This window comes from Megalobrama amblycephala, linkage group LG22, assembly GCF_018812025.1.
Source record: "Megalobrama amblycephala isolate DHTTF-2021 linkage group LG22, ASM1881202v1, whole genome shotgun sequence".
NCBI classification, from domain to species: domain Eukaryota; kingdom Metazoa; phylum Chordata; class Actinopteri; order Cypriniformes; family Xenocyprididae; genus Megalobrama; species Megalobrama amblycephala.
In genome coordinates, this window is record NC_063065.1 from 548,942 (window position 1) to 567,220 (window position 18,279).

At 32.9% G+C, this 18,279-nt stretch overlaps 1 protein-coding gene across 2 annotated transcripts in view; it reads left to right on the forward strand.

Moving 5' to 3' along the window:
• Positions 1–7,636, forward strand: part of xylb (xylulokinase homolog (H. influenzae)) — a 33,757-nt gene extending 26,121 nt beyond the window's left edge. Inside the window, exons 18-19 of one of the 2 annotated variants that reach the window (XM_048174793.1) lie at positions 1,152–1,246; positions 7,307–7,636. In XM_048174793.1, coding sequence (XP_048030750.1) covers positions 1,152–1,246; positions 7,307–7,363 — 152 coding nt within the window. In that variant the 3' untranslated portion in view covers positions 7,364–7,636. Of the gene's footprint in view, positions 1–1,151; positions 1,247–1,808; positions 2,046–7,306 lie in introns of those variants that run through there. The other variant, XM_048174792.1, reaches the window with a different exon arrangement.
• The last annotated feature ends 10,643 nt before the right edge of the window (positions 7,637–18,279 follow it).

The following is an 18,279-nucleotide window of genomic DNA, read 5'->3' on the forward strand; positions in this document are numbered from 1 at the left end:
GTTGGGGTGGGTTGGGTTGGGTGGTTAAGTTGGTGGGTTGCGTTGGGTGGGTTGGTTGGTTTGGTTGGTGGATTGGTTGGCGGGGTGGTTAGGTTGGTTGATTGGGTGGTTTGGTTGGTGATTTTGGTTGGTTGGTGGATTGGTTGGGGGGTGGGTTGGTTAGGTTGGTGAGTTGGTTGGGTTGGTTGGTTGGGTGGTTTGGTTGGTGAGTTGATTTGGTGGGTTGGTTATTTGGTTTGGTTGGTTGTTTGGTTTGGTTGGTGGATTGGTGGGTGGGTGGGTTCGTTGGTTTGGTTGGTGGGTGGGGGTTGGTTTGGTTGGTTGATTGGGTGGTTTGGTTGGTGAGTTGGTTTGGTTGGTGGATTGGATGGTTGGTGGATTGGTTGGGGGGTGGGTTGGTTTGGTTTGGTTGATTGTTTGGGTGGTTTGGTTGGTGAGTTGGTTTGATTGGTGGATTGGTTGGGGGTGGGTTCGTTAGGTTGGCTGGGTGGTTTGCTTGGTGAGTTGGTTTGGTTGGTGGATTGGTTTGGTGGGTTGGTTTGGTTGGTTGTTTGGTTTCATTGGTGGGTGGGTGGGTTCGTTGGTTTGGTTGGTGGATTAGTTTGTGGGTGGATTGGTGGTTGGGCTGGTTGGTTGGTTTGGTTTGGTTTGGTTTGGTTTGGTTTGGTTCGGTTTGGTTGGTGGGTTGGTGTGGTTGGTTGGGTTGGTTAGTTGGGTGGTTGGGTTGGTTGGTTTGTTGGTTTTATTTGTCTGAGCTGCTCCATTCAATAAAATAAAAATAGGATGTAATTTATAGTTATATTCATAGTCATTTATATCTAAAAAAGACAAAAAAACACCATGAAATTTTACTTTTATTTGTCTGAGCTGTTCTATTCTATAAAATGGAAATTGGATTGTGATTTAAAATCTCTAAAAAGGACAAAAAGCACCATAAAATTTTATTCATTTATTTAGGGGTTTTTTTTTCTGAGCTGCTCTATTCCTTAAAATTAGTTTTGGATTGTGATTTATACTACTCCCTAAAACTCTTTATAAAACACACAAAAAACAATGTTTTAATATGTAGGACATTGTACTTCATTCCATCTGTGTTTCATCATGTATGTTAAGTAACAGTGACTAAAAATAACCGTAATGTCTTCCTCCAGGCCTGGTGGCAGAAACAGGAGCATCTTTCACAGAGACACTCAGAAGCGCTCCGGATCCGCAGCTGGTCGTGAGACCCAAACCAGGAGCTCAGGAGGTAAAAACACAAACTCACTCACTCCGGGGACACTTCACAATCTGAGATGATTACTCTCTCTCTTGAATATGATTCACACTTTTTCAAAGTCTAGATTTTGGGCTCTACTAGAACAGGTTTTCCTGCCTGAATGTTGATTATTTTCCTCATATTCTCTATTGTTGCAGCTCCTCTCTTCTCAGTCTGTCAGAAACACTGATATAGAGAAGAACTGGAACTTTTGCAGAGCTTTTTCATGCTCAAACAGCAACATTACTTGTTGAAAAGCATAATAGGATCTCTTTAAATGATGTAGTAACAGTGTGTATGATGTATGAACAGCGTCTCCTTATTGTTGAGACCCGACAGGAAATACCTGCTGTTAGGTGATTCAGACCTGACTGATATTAGTGAAACTGCAGTCGTTCTGACCTTTTCACGCTGTTGAACGCAATGCGTCTCTTCTGCGTTTTTACCTGCTGAACTCTGCTTTATGAGTCACTGCGTCTTCATTAAATGCTTCTTCCCGATTGGAGAGACGGATTGTGTAGGAAATTGCATGCCAGCTTCTCTGCCCATTCAGCAGGGTCAGTCCGGGACGAGCCAAACGCTGCTGACTTTAGACAAGGCCTCTTTCATCGAGCGCTGGATCATTTAAAGCTTTACAAACACCATTAGACCCCATGAACCTGCAGGATGAGAATAATACACACATACTTGATGGAAAATATAACAGCAATGCATTTATGTCATGTTAACATGGTTCTGAACAGCAGACGTCAGGAATATGAATACTGAAGTTCACCCTCATATCATTTTTTTTTTAATGCTTTTTCTCCTAATTCCTGACAGAAATGAGTATGGACTAATTATTTTATGCTTGATATTATGCTTTTTTATTTAATTCATTTAAATTTATGTATTTAATTTAATTTAAAATGTAATTTGTTGAATTGCATTTAAATATGTTTTTATTTTTATTTAAATATTTTATTTATATATTTATTGCATTTAAATTTATTTAATTTCATTTAAATAAATGCATTTGATCTTTTAAATTATTTAATTTATTTATATATGTATTTATTTTAATATGCTTATTATAATTATATTTAAATAATTTTATTATAATTATCTTATTCAAAGAATTTTATTATAATTATATAGTTATTTAATAACAGAAAGTGGAGGAAGTTTTGAGTTTTGGAAGTTAGAATATGTTTCATAGTACAATTAACTTTTTTTATGGAAATTTCCATATATTTTGCTTTATGTTTCTGGATATTAATATGTCAGAGTTAGCATGATTTATTATTATGAGCCGTTTATATTATATTTTGTTGTTTGGTGGTCCAGTTTACTTGTCAGGAGCGTTTTAACTTCCTCCCCGATTACAGCTACAAGATTGACAGCTCCATTTAGCAAAAGGCAAATTGAACAAAAATTCCCATCATGCTCTGTGAATGAGGTGACAGGGTAACGTTCATACTTAAACCTTATTATTATGCATGAGTTTGGCTTTGACGGCTCAACGGCAAACATTATGATCTGTTTTTTCTTCTGAATGCTGTTGCTGAAGGGTGAATATGTAGTTTGTGTTAGAGATCATATGACTGATTTCTGCAGAACACAAAAGGAGATGTTCAGCAGAATGTTCCAGGGCTCCAACCAGGATCATAAATTCATCTATATATGACCTGCTATATTCCACGAGTGAAACATAGTGAAACTGGAGTCATTATCCACTGAAAGATTTGAAGTGAGTAAATGGGCAGAATTGTCATTTTTAGATCAATTATTCCATTAACGTCCCACTCTAAAGTTTTGTTTCAACACGTATCTGTGTCAGCGTGTGCATATGAAGTGTATGGAAGCCCTTTTCCACCACGTAAAAAAAAATCATGCTTTGGTGACAAAATGACACAATTATGACATACTAAAGCATGATTAGGAGACAAAAAAGTCAAAATTAGGATATAAAAAGTCAAAATTGTGACGAAAAAGTTGAAATTATGACAAGTTTTTAAAAAATTATGGAATTATTTCAACTTTTCTCATTGACTTTTAATCTCATAACTGACTTTTTATGTCATAAATTTTACATTAGTATATCATTATTCACACTGTCATAATTATTTAAAAATGATAATGAAAAATTATGATAGAAAAAGTTAAAATTATGGCATAAAAGTCAAAATTATGACAAAAAGTAATAAAATCCTTAATTTAACTTTTCTCATAATTGAATATTATGAGAAATTGACTAATTTTTTATCATAATTATGACTTAGTATGTCATAATTTTGACTCATATTTGGTCATAATTATTAAATAAAAAGTCATAATTATGAAAAAAAGTCAAAATGATGATAGAAATAGTTGAAATTGTGGCATAAAAAGTCAAAATTATGCTTTATTTTACTTTTCTCATTTTTAATCTCATAATTGACTTTTTATGTCATAAATTATGGCATAGTATGTCATCATTTTGACTTTTTATCATAATTATGACAGAATGTTCTATTTAGAACACTTGTCACTTTTTATCTCATAGTTACGACATAGTATGTCATAATTTTGACCTTTTTTTTCTTATAATTTTGACTTTTTAACTCATAATTATGACTTTTTAGGGTCTGTTTACACCATTTTCAACTAAAAACTGAAAACCATATGCATTTTGTCCATTCATTTACATGACAACTGCATTTTTGGGGGCCTTTTGAAAACGATACTGTTATCGTCTCCATATAAATTACAAAAACGGGAATTTGCGAAAGCGGTGACATCATGTGCATGTGTATTACGTATTCAGTCTATAGGCGTGTAGTGTTTCTTTAGAAAGTGACATAGCCAACTAATGGTCGTTTTCACAGATCCGTGTGAACAAGGTCGTTTTGATGTCTGTATGTGAAAAGTTTTTAAAAAACTCAAAGGAAAAAGTGTTCCATTTTTAGTATATTGTTGTCATGTAAACGTACTCTTAAACTCATAATAATGAATTTACCAAAGCATTTTCCCTACACTGCAAAATCACCAATGGTCCGTCTCTAAATAGTGTTAAAGTAACACTGAAACAGAGTTAAAGTTAATGAGATGATTAAGCAATTAATTGATGAATGAGCATTAGTGATGAACACCTGCTGTTAACAAGCAGAATCACTGAAGAAAAGACAATCCTCCTCTGCTGAGATCTTGAAAGACATACTGTATTTATCTTCAGTAGATTTCATCTAAGACTGTGGCTTGTGTTTATCTTTTCTTCAGTGATTCTGCTTGTTAACAGCAGGTGTTCATCACTACTGATCAATCATCACTTAATTAATCGCTTAATTATCTCATTAACTTTAACTCTGCTTCAGTGTTACTTTAACCCCATTTAGAGAGGGACCATATGTAGAGATGATTTTGTCGTGTATGTGACCAAAATGGGCCTCCACAGAAATATGGCGTCTGAAGTGAATCATACGCCCTCGTCCAGCGCTCTGACGGCCTGTTCAGTCTGCAGACGCACAGAGACACCTGGAAAGTCACTCATTCGTTGAAGGAACACTAAATCAACACACACACGTGTGATTCCTCTTGAGGCTCTGCTCCGCTGTGATCTTAGTTTCATTATTTATCATGATTCAGACTCGTTGTCACATGTGTCATGTAGCGTGTGCCGCTGGATTATGGGACATGAATAAGAGATGCGATTTTGATTATATTAGTGTGTGTCATGCCTAGGGCTCTGGATGATTATAACCGTAATAATTCGCTCTGACCTGAAGCGGCGACATCAACTACATATTCAAATGAGCAGCTGATTATATTTCTAATATCGTTCATGTATCTCATTCCCTTTAAGAAGAGCTGGATTTTGTTCTGTTTTACATCTTTGTTGTATTATGAGGTTGAACTAAATCGATTCACAAGAGCCATTCTGTGCAGTTTGAATCAGTTTTAGTCCATTGTTTGCTCATATGATGCCCAAGACAAAGTAAATCATCGAAGCATTGATTCTGCGCTGTAATCTTTTGAGTTTTTGCTGACTCAGTAATGTCGTGTCTGTTTTGCTTGTGCATCAGTTGCAGTCGTCCGCATCAAACTTCTTTATTGGCCCGTTTCTCACACAAACCTCTTCATCCTCAGCTGAAGTCATATTAAGTATGCTGTTGAAATGTTACGCGCTGCACATTTCTCTCCGGATGAGCCGCTGCTGCCTCACGCAAAATCGATGGATCATGTCAAGGGCCGGAAAGCAATTTTCCGAGGGAGAAAACATCTAACAAACCCACCCTGAGGGGACGAGATGACCAGCTGTCATCTTCAACATCATCTGATGAATTCATAAATCCTGATTATTATTTTATTACCAGTAGTTGCACGTGACAAGTATTGATCCCAGTTCACACTTTAGTGGATAAAGTCAGCAGAATCACTGTAGAGAGAGTTGACATAGACGGCACTGCAGGCGTCATACATGGCAGAAGAGCTGAAACGTCGAGTTTATATTTCATTCAATGGTCAAAGTGTCAATAAAATGTCAATAAATAAATTAAATAATAATATTAGCAAAAAAAATTAAACAAATATAATAACAATTGTTATTGTCTTTTTAAAACAATAATAAATAATCATTAAGTAAAATACAATAATAATAGAAAAATAATGATAAATAATCTTAAATGTGATAAATAACAGGCATATGATAATAATATCATTATTATAAAATAAAATATATAATTTATATTATTATATAATTATACAATTATTATTTGTCTAATAACAAATAATAATAATTAAACATAAATATAATTATTATTGTTAAAATATAATAATAATAAATAATCATTCAACTTATAATAATAATAATAATAATTATTATTATTATTATTATTATTATTATAAAAAGTATAATAATAAATATAATAATAAAAAATATATATAATAATCAAACAATAATACATAATAATCATTAACATTAAATTTTATAATAATAATTGACGTAATAATGATAATGATAATAATAAAACTTCAATATAATAATAATTATTATAATGAAATAATCATTAAACAGATATAATAATAATAATAATAATAAAAATAATGATAAATAATCTTAAATGTGATAAATAACAGGCATATGATAATATCATTATTATAAAATAAAATATATAATTTATATTATTATATAATTATACAATTATTTGTCTAATAACAAATAATAATAATAATAATAAAAAAAATGATAAATAATCTTAAATGTGATAAATAACAGGCATATGATAATATCATTATTATAAAATAAAATATATAATTTATATTATTGTATAATTATACAATTATTATTTGTCTAATAACAAATAATAATAATTAAACATAAATATAATTATTATTGTTGAAATATAAAAATAATAAATAATCTTTCAACTTATAATAATAATAATAATAATAATTATAAAATAATAAGTATAATAATAAATATAATAATAAAAAATATATAATAACCAAACAATACATAATAATCATTAAAATTAAATTTTATAGTAATAATTGACATGTAATAATGATAATAATAAAACTTCAATATAATAATAATTATTATAATGAAATAATAATTAAACATAGATATAATATTATAAAAAACGAATAATACTAATAGCTAATCATTAAACAAATATAATTATAAAATAATAATAATTATATAAAGTAATAATAATAATGAATGTTAGTATTGCTATTATTAATGTAATTAATAATAGCAATAGTAACGTTATTTATTTAATTATTTATTAATATTGGTCTTTTTATCATAATGCCATAATGCCCCAGCATCTGGTTGAAATAAACTCCTCAAGGACAACTGAAGATGCCATAGTCAAATCTAATACATTACAAAACCTTCTTATATTTCTGTGCTTTATAAATCACAGAAATATGAGCTGAATGTGACGTCATCACGGTTCTTAACCTTAGCCGTCAAATAAATGACAGAGAGAGAGATGGGGACTGAAGTGCATGAGAAAAACTGCATTAATCTTTTGTTTTGTAATATTGAAAGTGCAGATAATTGACGTGTTTTTCTCGTGTCTGCAGGTTTATGCACCGCTGCTGCTCAGATACGCTGCGCTGGAGGATGAACTTCTGAAATAACTCAATCTGCTGTCAACAAACACTTATTACTGCACAATATTAATACACCACACATCTACAGATCATTCCTTTGAATCCAGGACCTAATGCATCAACACTTTAAACGTGTGAATCATGTGATCAGACCCACATGTTCATGACAAAGAAGCAGAGCTTCTGTAAAGGGACCTAATTTCATAATAAGCGTCTGTTTAAATTTGTTCTTTTGTGTTTGGATTTATAGTCTCATATTGCAGTTTGGAGGAACATTTGATAAAACGCATTAAAGGCGAAGTTGTGCTCGTTTTTTCTTCCCTATTGTGACATTTATCCGAGTGAAAAGGCTTTGCAAATAAGAACAAATGTAGGGCGGGGCTTGATTTTGTCTGTGGGGAATTGATTGGATGGTGGTGGTCTGCTATTGGTGGATCTCATTTGAGTGACAGGTTGCCCCGCCCTCATCATCAGAGGAAGAGCGAGGGGAAGTTATTCTGATTCAAGTTTACGAGGAACATGAATTTAAAATGATAATGATGTGCACCGATAAATAAACACTGCAATATTCCATTAAAAAAAATGATTTCATGCTGACTTTAACATTGATTCATGTTCACTGTGTCTGAACGAGCCGTTGTGTGTGTTCTGCTGTGATTTCTCGCACATCTGTGACCTTCAGTGGTCAAAGCGGAGATATTCAGATCTCCTGTTTTTCCCACCTAAGCTGCTGAAGAAAAACGCCGGATACTGAATCAGTGTCTGTCAGAAAACACTTTACACACTGAAATATTGTTCCTCAAGGCCTCGCTGACGGTTCAGATCTGATGTTCAGCACACCAGCTCTGTGTTTTCCTGTATTTTATTCATTTTCAGGATGGATTTGGGAATGGTGGACTCAGTGACTGAACAAATGCAGATAGCTTGCTTTGCACATGGAATTTTATCTTAATATCCGTCTTTTGATAATGTACAGTACCGTTCAAAATTTTGGTAAGATTTACTTTAAGAAGTTTTCTTTATTGATCAAAAATACAGTAAAAATGTGAAAAATTTTTACAATTTAAAATAGCTGTTTTCTTTGTGAATATAATGTAAAATGTAATTTATTCCTGTGATCAAAGCTGAATTTTCAAGAGCAGTGAGTTTCTATTTATCTTCTCAATATTCTTCTTTAATTAAAGGGGACCTATTATGCCCCTTTCACAAGATGTAATATAAGTCTCTGGTGTCTCCAGAATGTGTGTGTGAAGTTTCAGCTCAAAATACCCCACAGACATGACAAAACATGCCGTTTTTTTGTGTGTGTTCCTTTAAATGCAAATGAGCTGCTGCTCCCCGCCCCCTTTCCAGAAGAGGGCGGAGCTTTAACAGCTCAACAACAACAAAGCTGGAGAATCTCACGCAGCCAAAATGAGGATTGTCAGCAACGGTGTTCAGCCTTACATTGTTCAAACCGGAGTCGACACTGATGGAGAGACTCAGGAAGAAGTTACAATGTTTTTTGTTGAATTGACCCTCGTTTGTGAAGCAGTTCGGCGTAAAATGACGGCATGACAACAACACTCCACAAACAGTGAATCTTTTCCTTATAATTAGGAGTCAAATGAGTCGGACAGAGACTTTCGAGACCCAGAGCTGCTGTGATTTCTCGTCTCGTACACTGGCATATATTCATGTAAAACAACACGAGCTGCAGCCGCTCGAACAAATATGCTGAACTTCAAAGATGCAAAGCAATAGTGACAAATCCATCCGTCTGAAGATCCGGGATCAAAGGCTTCCACGCCGAGACGCTGAACGACACAGAGACTCTTGTGCTTCTGTTTCAGCGTCAGAGCAGGTGTAGAGGAGCGACGCGTGTCCTCAAATCTACTTCTTTTTCTTTCTTTTATGTGCATGTTTGTATTAAGAAGATTCACAGTTAACCAGGAACGCTCTGGCAAGGTTCTCTGAAAGTTATGAACAAACATTCTTCCAGAAAGATTAAAGAAATGTTCATTTAGAGTTGCTCTCAAATGCTCTCAAAACGTCATTTATTCATTGTTTACGGAACTTTTTTTCTTTAAACACTTCAGTTAGATGTTTGTTTAAAGTTTTTAAATGTTACTACTTGTTTCGGAATGTTCATTCAAATGTAACATTCCAGTAATGTCTGAAGATGATAAAATGGAATGTTTGCATAATCACACATTCTTAGAACACATTTTTGTCTGTTTGCATTGTTAGAATAGTTCAGTAGTTGTTTTCCTGCAGTTATGAGGATCATTAGTTTAATTATGTGTTTATGTCTGCAGATGAATATCCTGTGAAGCAGAAGCCATAAGCGGCGCAGCGGTGGCGGTCAGTCCTGAGATGAGTGGAGGGACACAGATGGTCAGTTCAACAGGGGTCAAACCCGAATCGCTCTAATCACAGACCGTCCCGCTGCGTTTAGGGCCTCAAAGATCTGCTGAAGGTTTCAGCGTTTACACACAGATTAATGCTGGTGCACTGTCACTCAGACCTGTGCTCAAAACATCTAAAGCATCTCCATTAATAATGAGCAGAACCAAACAAACAGCCGATTTCATTAGTCAGCGGTCAAGAAAAGTTCAGAAACATCATGGATGCTCAATGTGCTACTAAGTTCAAGGTTTGTTTTGGTATTTTATAGGCAATTTATGGCTTAAATAATAAAAGTAATTGCAACATTATATCTTACAATTCGATTGCGAGTTTATGTCTCACAATTATGTGAAAAGAAGTCAGATTTAAGAGTTATAAAGTACAAGCTGTGAGATTTTATGTTGCAATGACCTTTTTTTCTGTGGCGGAGTGTGATTGAGTGTGATTGTGATCAGCAGTGTGATTGACCAATGAAATCATGAGAAGCGGCTGCAGGGGCGGAGTTTGTACTTAAAGGGAATAAAGTGCAGCAAAAATGCATTGAAAGTATATAAAGTGCAATATTGCAATATTTGCATTTAGTCTAAAAGCAAAAATATGTTTTTTCATCAGTTAAGTGTACTTAAATTGTGCTGGTGATTTGAAAGCATATACTTTGATATTTATCCTTTACCAGACTTGATCTGAATAATGACACTATTTTCTTCTGTAGAGCTGCTTTACAGCTGAAATTGTTTCATAATTGATTAATTTTCCAACATTAACGCTGTTTGGGTTGTTCTGACCCAGTGGTTGGGTTAAATGTTTGACTCAACCTGCTGGGCAGTTTTATTTAACTCAACTATTGTTTAAAAATTACAGTATTGCTTGCTTAAAATGAACCCAAAATATGTTGGAAATGAACATTTATTAATAAGTTTTATAAATAATATTTAAATAATAAACATTTATTAAATTGCTTATTAATAAATGTTCACCTTTTGATTATTATTGTTGCCTCTAGTAATTTTGATAATTCTGATTTTTAACTTCCAACCTATTTTGGGTTCATTTTAAGCCAGACATATAGTCATTTTTAAACAATAGTTGAGTTAAATAAAACTACCTAGCAGGTTAGGCAAACATTTAACCCAACATTTTTTTTGTGTGTTTAGAAATAAATAGAAAACCTTTGTTACATTATAAATGTCTTTCCTGTCACTTTAGATCAATTTAATGCATTTTTGCTGAATAAAAATATGAATTTCTTTAAAGAAAAAAATCTAACTCCAAACGTTTGAATGGTATTGTATGTTTATATTTATTATTCATAATATATCTAATAATACTGTAGGAGTTTCAGTGTTCTGTGTTTAATCTCAGATTAGAGCTGTGCGTTAATATAGTTACATTTTGTGATGATATAAAGAACCAAGCAGTTGAGATTTGCTATATAGTATGCGGATAAAGCTGGACATAACTCTATATAAAGAGCCGTGCAATAATAGTTAAATTTTGGGATGATATAATCAATGGGATTTGCTATATCGTGTACGTGAAGTGTTGGTGATTTTTTCTTTGCACGTTGTAAAGCTGTTGTGGATCTTCTCCATCACAGTGTGTGACTCTGTGTTCAAACCCTGTTATTTGTCTGATGGTTTTGACCCGCTCGTCTTCCTCTGATGGAAAACCTCTGATTGAGTTTATTGATGCTGTTGGCCGTGTCCAAGTCAATCTGCAAATAAAAAGCTTCACGCTGAGCTCCTCTGGCTTTAATGTCTGTGAGAGCGAGGAGCTGTTTTTCTGGAGCGGAGGGTGATTTTAGACTGGAGACGACAGTGAAGACACTAGATGGACATGATAATGAACTGAAGCAGCTGCATGTTAATGAGCGTCAGCAACACATCGCTGGAAAAACATTGCTTTCAAACTATTTTCACTCAGAAATTGCTAGTAAATTAAATATAAATAATTACAAAGATACAACAAAGAACAGTGAATCAGTGTTATTTTCATTTTATTATAGTTCTTTTATATCTTTTATTTTTGTATTTTTAGTTTTCATGTTTTTGTCATTGTATTCTTTTTTTTTATTGCTATTTATGTCTAATTCATTTTTATTTTAGTTAGTGTAGTACTTATTTCCAGTTAAAAATTGTAGTGTTTCAAAACTTATTTCAGTTTATTGCCAAGGCAACATTTCTAATTTTTGTTTAGTTCAAGTTTTTCAACTTATATATATGTTGTTTGTGGAGTTGTTTAATCAGATCTTGAGAGATTTAATATCTTCTTATAACTTCAGTTGATTTAATTCTTTTTGTTCTTGTTGTTTCTCTTTCCTTCAGTGATTCTGCTTGTTAACAGCAGGCGTTCATCAGTATCTGAATTCACTCATTTGTTTTTATTCACTCTCTCAAGTGGACTATATTAGTGAAATAATGTAGGGAATAGTGAATCGAAGTGTTGGCTTTGAGCGCTGTTAATTCACAGTATATTGCAGTAGGCTACTTTCTCGAAAACTAAAAATATTACCCAGAATGCATTGTTTTCAGCTGAATATTACTGTTTTAATGGAAAAGAGTGTTACTGTCAAAATGTGGTTGTTTTTTACAGCATTTTTTTTACTGTGCAGCATTTATATATATTAAATAAGGTGAATTTCATACTTAAAACAAAAAACAATTAATTTTTTGGCATATATGTTTTCTTGTTTTAAGCAGAAACTTAAATGGTACATCCTCAAATTTACAGTTATATGATATTTAAAGTGTTTTGTATCTGTTTGTTTTTCCTGATGTTGATTCAGGTCAGATTTTGGCTGTATCTGCTGATGATGTGATAAAACTAATTAATATTCATGAATAGTATCCAAGCAGATTCATAAGGCATCATCATATCCTGTGACGTCCACATCTGCGCTCTCAAATGTAAGTCTCGCTCTTTCCCCTGAAAACACATTTTATTTTCATCTTGTTTGTTGTTTTCTTCTGGCTGACCTTTCACAAATACAAGCATGTTTAAATCTGTGATCTGAAGCAGAAAACTGGCCTTTAACCAATCAGAGTTCAGTGTTGTTTAACATCCAACACAGGGTGTGTTGAGACGAGCGCGATCACTTCCTTTTGCCGCAGGAAGTAGTTTAATCTGCTCTTCACTCCTGCCAATGGCTCATTAGTGAGTTATATTTCATTTCGATCCGTCAAGCTGCTGGAAAATCTGCTGCTTTATTGTGAGAAATGACTTCATCTCGTTACGTTTCGCAGCTTCCCCTGTCAGATTCATTTCATCTAATTAATATGCTTCCTAATTAATGTACACACACGCTTCTGTTGCTAATTTAAGAGGTTTGCTCTGACTTCACATCAGCACAAATATCATAATATCTCTGCGTTTATGATTTGAAGTCAACGTGAAGTACTATTCAAGTGATGAGAAGAAAATGTAGAGTGTTTTTCTTTAGAATAACATGCACTAATGAATTCAAGAAGTTAATAAATACATTTTGATTTCATGCAATAGTTTCCATTTAGTGAGTGGTGTAATTTTTTTTGCATTATTAATCTGATTTTGAAGAATATTTTGACTTTTGGCAGCCTGATGAAGATAATCTGTCAAGATCATATGTAAAAATTACATCAAACCCAATTTTTTTATCGCTCTAGAAAGGTCAAGCACAGTGCATTGTGGGATACAGTGTACTACACATAAAAAATCACACTTATTTTAGTATCATTTTGATACTATTATAGTTATTAATATTTTTAATTAGTTTAGATTTTTATATTTTCTGTTTTAATTTAAATTGTAGTTAAAGTTTTAGTAATTTTGTTTTAGTAATTTTGGTTTTTATATTTTTTTATTTCAGTTTTAGTGAATTTGGATTTTATTTTTATATTTTACCGTTTCATTTAAGTTTTAGTTAAAGTTTTAAGTAATTTTGTTGTGTTTTTTTTAAATATATTTTGTAGTTTTAATTCATTTTATTTCGGTTTTAGTGAAATGGTTTTGATTTTTATTGTATTTTTTATTTTAGTTTGTTGTGTGTTTTATCACTTTTATTATGTTTGTGCATATATTTTTTTATAATTTTAAGTCATTTTAATTTCAGTTTGAGTTATTTTTGTTCATCAAGTTGCTTTGGCAACTAGCTGAAATAAAATGTTTATTTCTTTTAATATCTTATATTTCAGGTAAGTTTTATTTTATTTCAAGTAACAAAAGTTTTTTATGGGTTAATCAACTATAATAACCCGAACACACAGTAATGCATACTTCAGAAGTAAAGTTAAACAAACAAGGAAGGTGTTCTGGTACTTAAATGAGAAATAAGCTCATTTAAGTTTCCTAAAAGTGATTGAAATATACACATTTGACCAAAATGCCTTTGCGTTTTCAAGAAATATCCTTTTGTTCCACTGGTAAAGCAGTTTGCTGCCCTATACAGTACAATATACAGTATGTAAGTGTTGCAGAAAATAAAGCCCATCCTTGCATTTCCCAATTATACATTCCCAGATCAATTAAAGTGTCAGGTTTGATTTTATTCCGATGCATTAGCATGTCAGGCGTGCCGGAGACGAGGCAGTGTGCCATTCTGGATAAATCACTGTCAGCCGCCGCGCTGACGCCGCACATTGTATTGTCATTGTGTCAGTTTGAGGAATAATGCAGCAGAGAGAAACGCTCTCGCTCCAGAACTGCTGAAACTCCTGTTCCTCTGCTTCGCTTACTGTCCTTCTCTCAAGTTTGAGAATCTGCAGTGAATTCAGTGTCGATTGGACCCTGAAACACTTCAGATCTGTCCGATGCAAGGGCCCTAAACCAATTACTCACCTTTGAAATCGCTGTTGACTTTCTAGTGTGAGTTTTCTATTGCATGGCAGATGCAACTGATGGTTGCTTTGGTTCCTTTGAATTCATGTGATCGGAGTCAGATATAAACACCCATCATGACTCACTCTCAACCCCCTCAGGTGATCATTGATTCGGCTCTTTTATTGTCACCTATGGCTCTGTTTTACTGCCGGATTAGAGGAATGTATGGAAGTGAGAAGTGACATCTATGATGATGACGCAGCCGTCCGTGTCCCAGATACCCGCTGATGTGGAAAGTCCTGGCAAACGGATCCATCTTCCCTCACCTGCCGCTGTCACAGCACTCGTCTCTGGAGGGGGTGAACACTTATGCACCAACATCTCATGTGCATTTCTGCTGCTGAGCATCAATATTGTTTGGTGTTAAATAAACACACTCACTGATTTGGCCCAGTCTGTTGTGATTGGTCAACCTCTAGGTAATGGAAAAACATGACTTATTTTTTTTTACAGTACGTGAATGAAACTTCATGTCTTGTTGTACTTACTGCACATGTAATTAAACTTGAATAAGTGTGTGATCTTGACCAGAGCGGATTTATTCATTAAACCCTTTCAATGCTTCCTTTAATTAATTCATGTTTAAAGTTACAGAGTGTAAAATATTATTCAGGGCTTTGAATAGCAGGAATGACCCGAGAGAGCGGCAGGAAAAGCGAGTGAGATGTAACAGAAGAATGAAACAGACTGTGTGAAGGCATGCTTTAAATTGCAGACGGTGTCTTGAGGGAGATTCATCCGCTCGGCTGCTGTAAACAATGCAGAAAAGCACAGATTCATGACAGGAATTCAGAGCGCGTCGACAAACTTCATCTTTGAAGTGGAAGAGAATGAGAAAAAGCGCTTTCCAGGATTATTAAGTGAGCTTTTCCCATAGGAGAGAAAAATCCTGCATGAGGTTCTTTAACATCTCAACTGTGTCTCCTAAACAACGACCAGAGAGCAAATGAACTTTCTTCTGCTGCTCAGGTGTTTTCAGACGTTAATTTCATATAGACTCTAACTGGATGAAAACTACTGTAGTGACTCAATTGGGTCTGTTTTTATTTTATGGGAGAGTGAGTCTGAGACTGAACATTATCAGGAAGGCTATTCCAGAGTTTAGGAGCCAAATGTGAAAACGCTCTCTGTCCTTTAGTGGACTTAGATACTAATCCTACTTGCAAAAGTCCAGAGATTTGTGACCTTAAAGATGGTAAGAATTGCACAGATCGCTGACCTGCTGAGAGACTTCAGCTCCATCTCCTCTGAGTCTCTCTCTCTCACACACACACACACACACACACACACACACACACACACACACAGAGACTCTGAAACGCTGCTACTGTTTGTTTATCACTGATGGCGGGAGTGAGAAGAAACAGAGAGAGAGAGGAACAGAAGTGACAGCGGGAGACATGAGAACAAACAGATCTGTGTGTTTAATGTATAAAGACTGAGCGCCACAGATGCATGGGGGATTATAAATGTCATATTAAATATGAGTAGTTTAATATTAATTTATTCTTATACTAATATTGAAGTGGACCTATAATGCTCCTTTCACAAGATGTAATATAAGTCTCTGGTGTCCCCAGAATGTGTCTGTGAAGTTTCAGCTCAAAATACCCCACAGATCATTTTTTATAGCTTGTCAAATTTGCCCCTATTTGGGTGTGAGCAAAAACACGCTGTTTTTGTGTGTGTCCCTTTAAATGCAAATGAGCTCCAGAAGAGGGCGGAGCTTTAACAGCTCATCAACAACAAAGCTGGAGAATCTCACGCAGACAAAATGACGAAAGTGTTCAGCCTTACATTGTTCAAACCGGAGTCGACACTGATGGAGAGACTCAGGAAGAAGTTACAACTTTTAGACGTTTCTGAATGTTAGTGGATAAATTGATGTAGTTGCTGTGGAGTTGATTCAACTCATCCACTAGCATGTGTCGTCATGTTCATCTTTTGTGTTGAATTGACCCTCGTTTGGCGTAAAATGACGGCATGACAACAACACTCTACTACAACAACTCTTCCTCTTCTCTAAAGCAGCCCAACATGGCTCCGCCCCCTTTGTTGTGTGTTCTTGGGGCGGGGTTTATGTAAATTTTAGGGTTTGTGATGTCACTAACCCAGGAAGAAGCTCATTGTAGTCCTTAAAAAATGAATTCTCCCTTTGCATTGAACTTTGAGCGTCGTAACTTTGCAGATGTTGTTTATGATCAAACAGCAACATTACACACTAACTAAAGTTAAAAAAGTGAAATCATAATCAACCACCCCTTTAATATTTAATGTTACAGATGATTTACTAGTGGGTGATTTTGACATTAATATTAATTAATGATTAGTGCAACATCTTCAATAGATTCTTATTTTAATATTAATATTTGATAATAGTTCAGTTTATAAAATATTAATATGTAATATTAATTCAAATTTTAATATTTAATATTGAAGATGATTGATTTACCAGTGGGCGATTTTATACATTAACATTCATTAATAATGCAACATATTTAATATTAATATGTAATATGAAGTCATATTTTAATATTTAATATTAAAGATTCTTTACCAGTGGGTGCTTTTCCAGAGCACCCACATTAATATTAATTACATTAATATTAATTAATGAATAGTACAACATCTTTAATATTAAATATGAATTGATTCATATTTTAATATTATTATTTAATCTAAAGGATGATTTACCAATGGGCGATTTTTTACATTAATATTCATTAATAGTGCAACATATTTCATATTAAATATTAATTCATATTTATTATTAAAGGTGATTTGCCAGTGGGTGGTTTTACATTAATATAAATTATTAGTGCAACATATTTCATATTAATATGTAATACAAATTAATATTTTAATATTAATATTAAAGATTCTTTACCAGTGGTTTTTGATATTTATATTAATTAATGAATATGTCAACATCTTTAATAGTAATGATTCATATTTTAATATTAATATTTAATTTAATTAAAGATTTTTTACATTAATATTCATTAATAGTGCAACATATTTCATATTAATATGTAATACAAATTAATATTTTAATATCAATATTAAAGATTCTTTACCAGTGGTTTTTGATATTTATATTAATTAATGAATATGGCAACATCTTTAATAGTAATGATTCATATTTTAATATTAATATTTAATTTAATTAAAGATTTTATGCATTAATATTCATTAATAGTGTGACATATTTAATATTAATTCATATTTTAATATTTAATATTAAAGATGATTGATTTACCAGTGGGCGATTTTATACATTAACATTCATTAATAATGCAACATATTTAATATTAATATGTAATATGAAGTCATATTTTAATATTTAATATTAAAGATTCTTTACCAGTGGGTGTTTTTTTTACATTAATATTAATTATTGAATAGTACAACATCTTTAATATTAAATATTAATTGATTCATATTTTAATATTATTATTTAATCTAAAGGATGATTTACCAATGGGCGATTTTTTACATTAATATTCATTAATAGTGCAACATATTTAATATTAAATATTAATTCATATTTATTATTAAAGGTGATTTGCCAGTGGGTGGTTTTACATTAATATAAATTATTAGTGCAACATATTTCATATTAATATGTAATACAAATTAATATTTTAATATTAATATTAAAGATTCTTTACCAGTGGTTTTTGATATTTATATTAATTAAT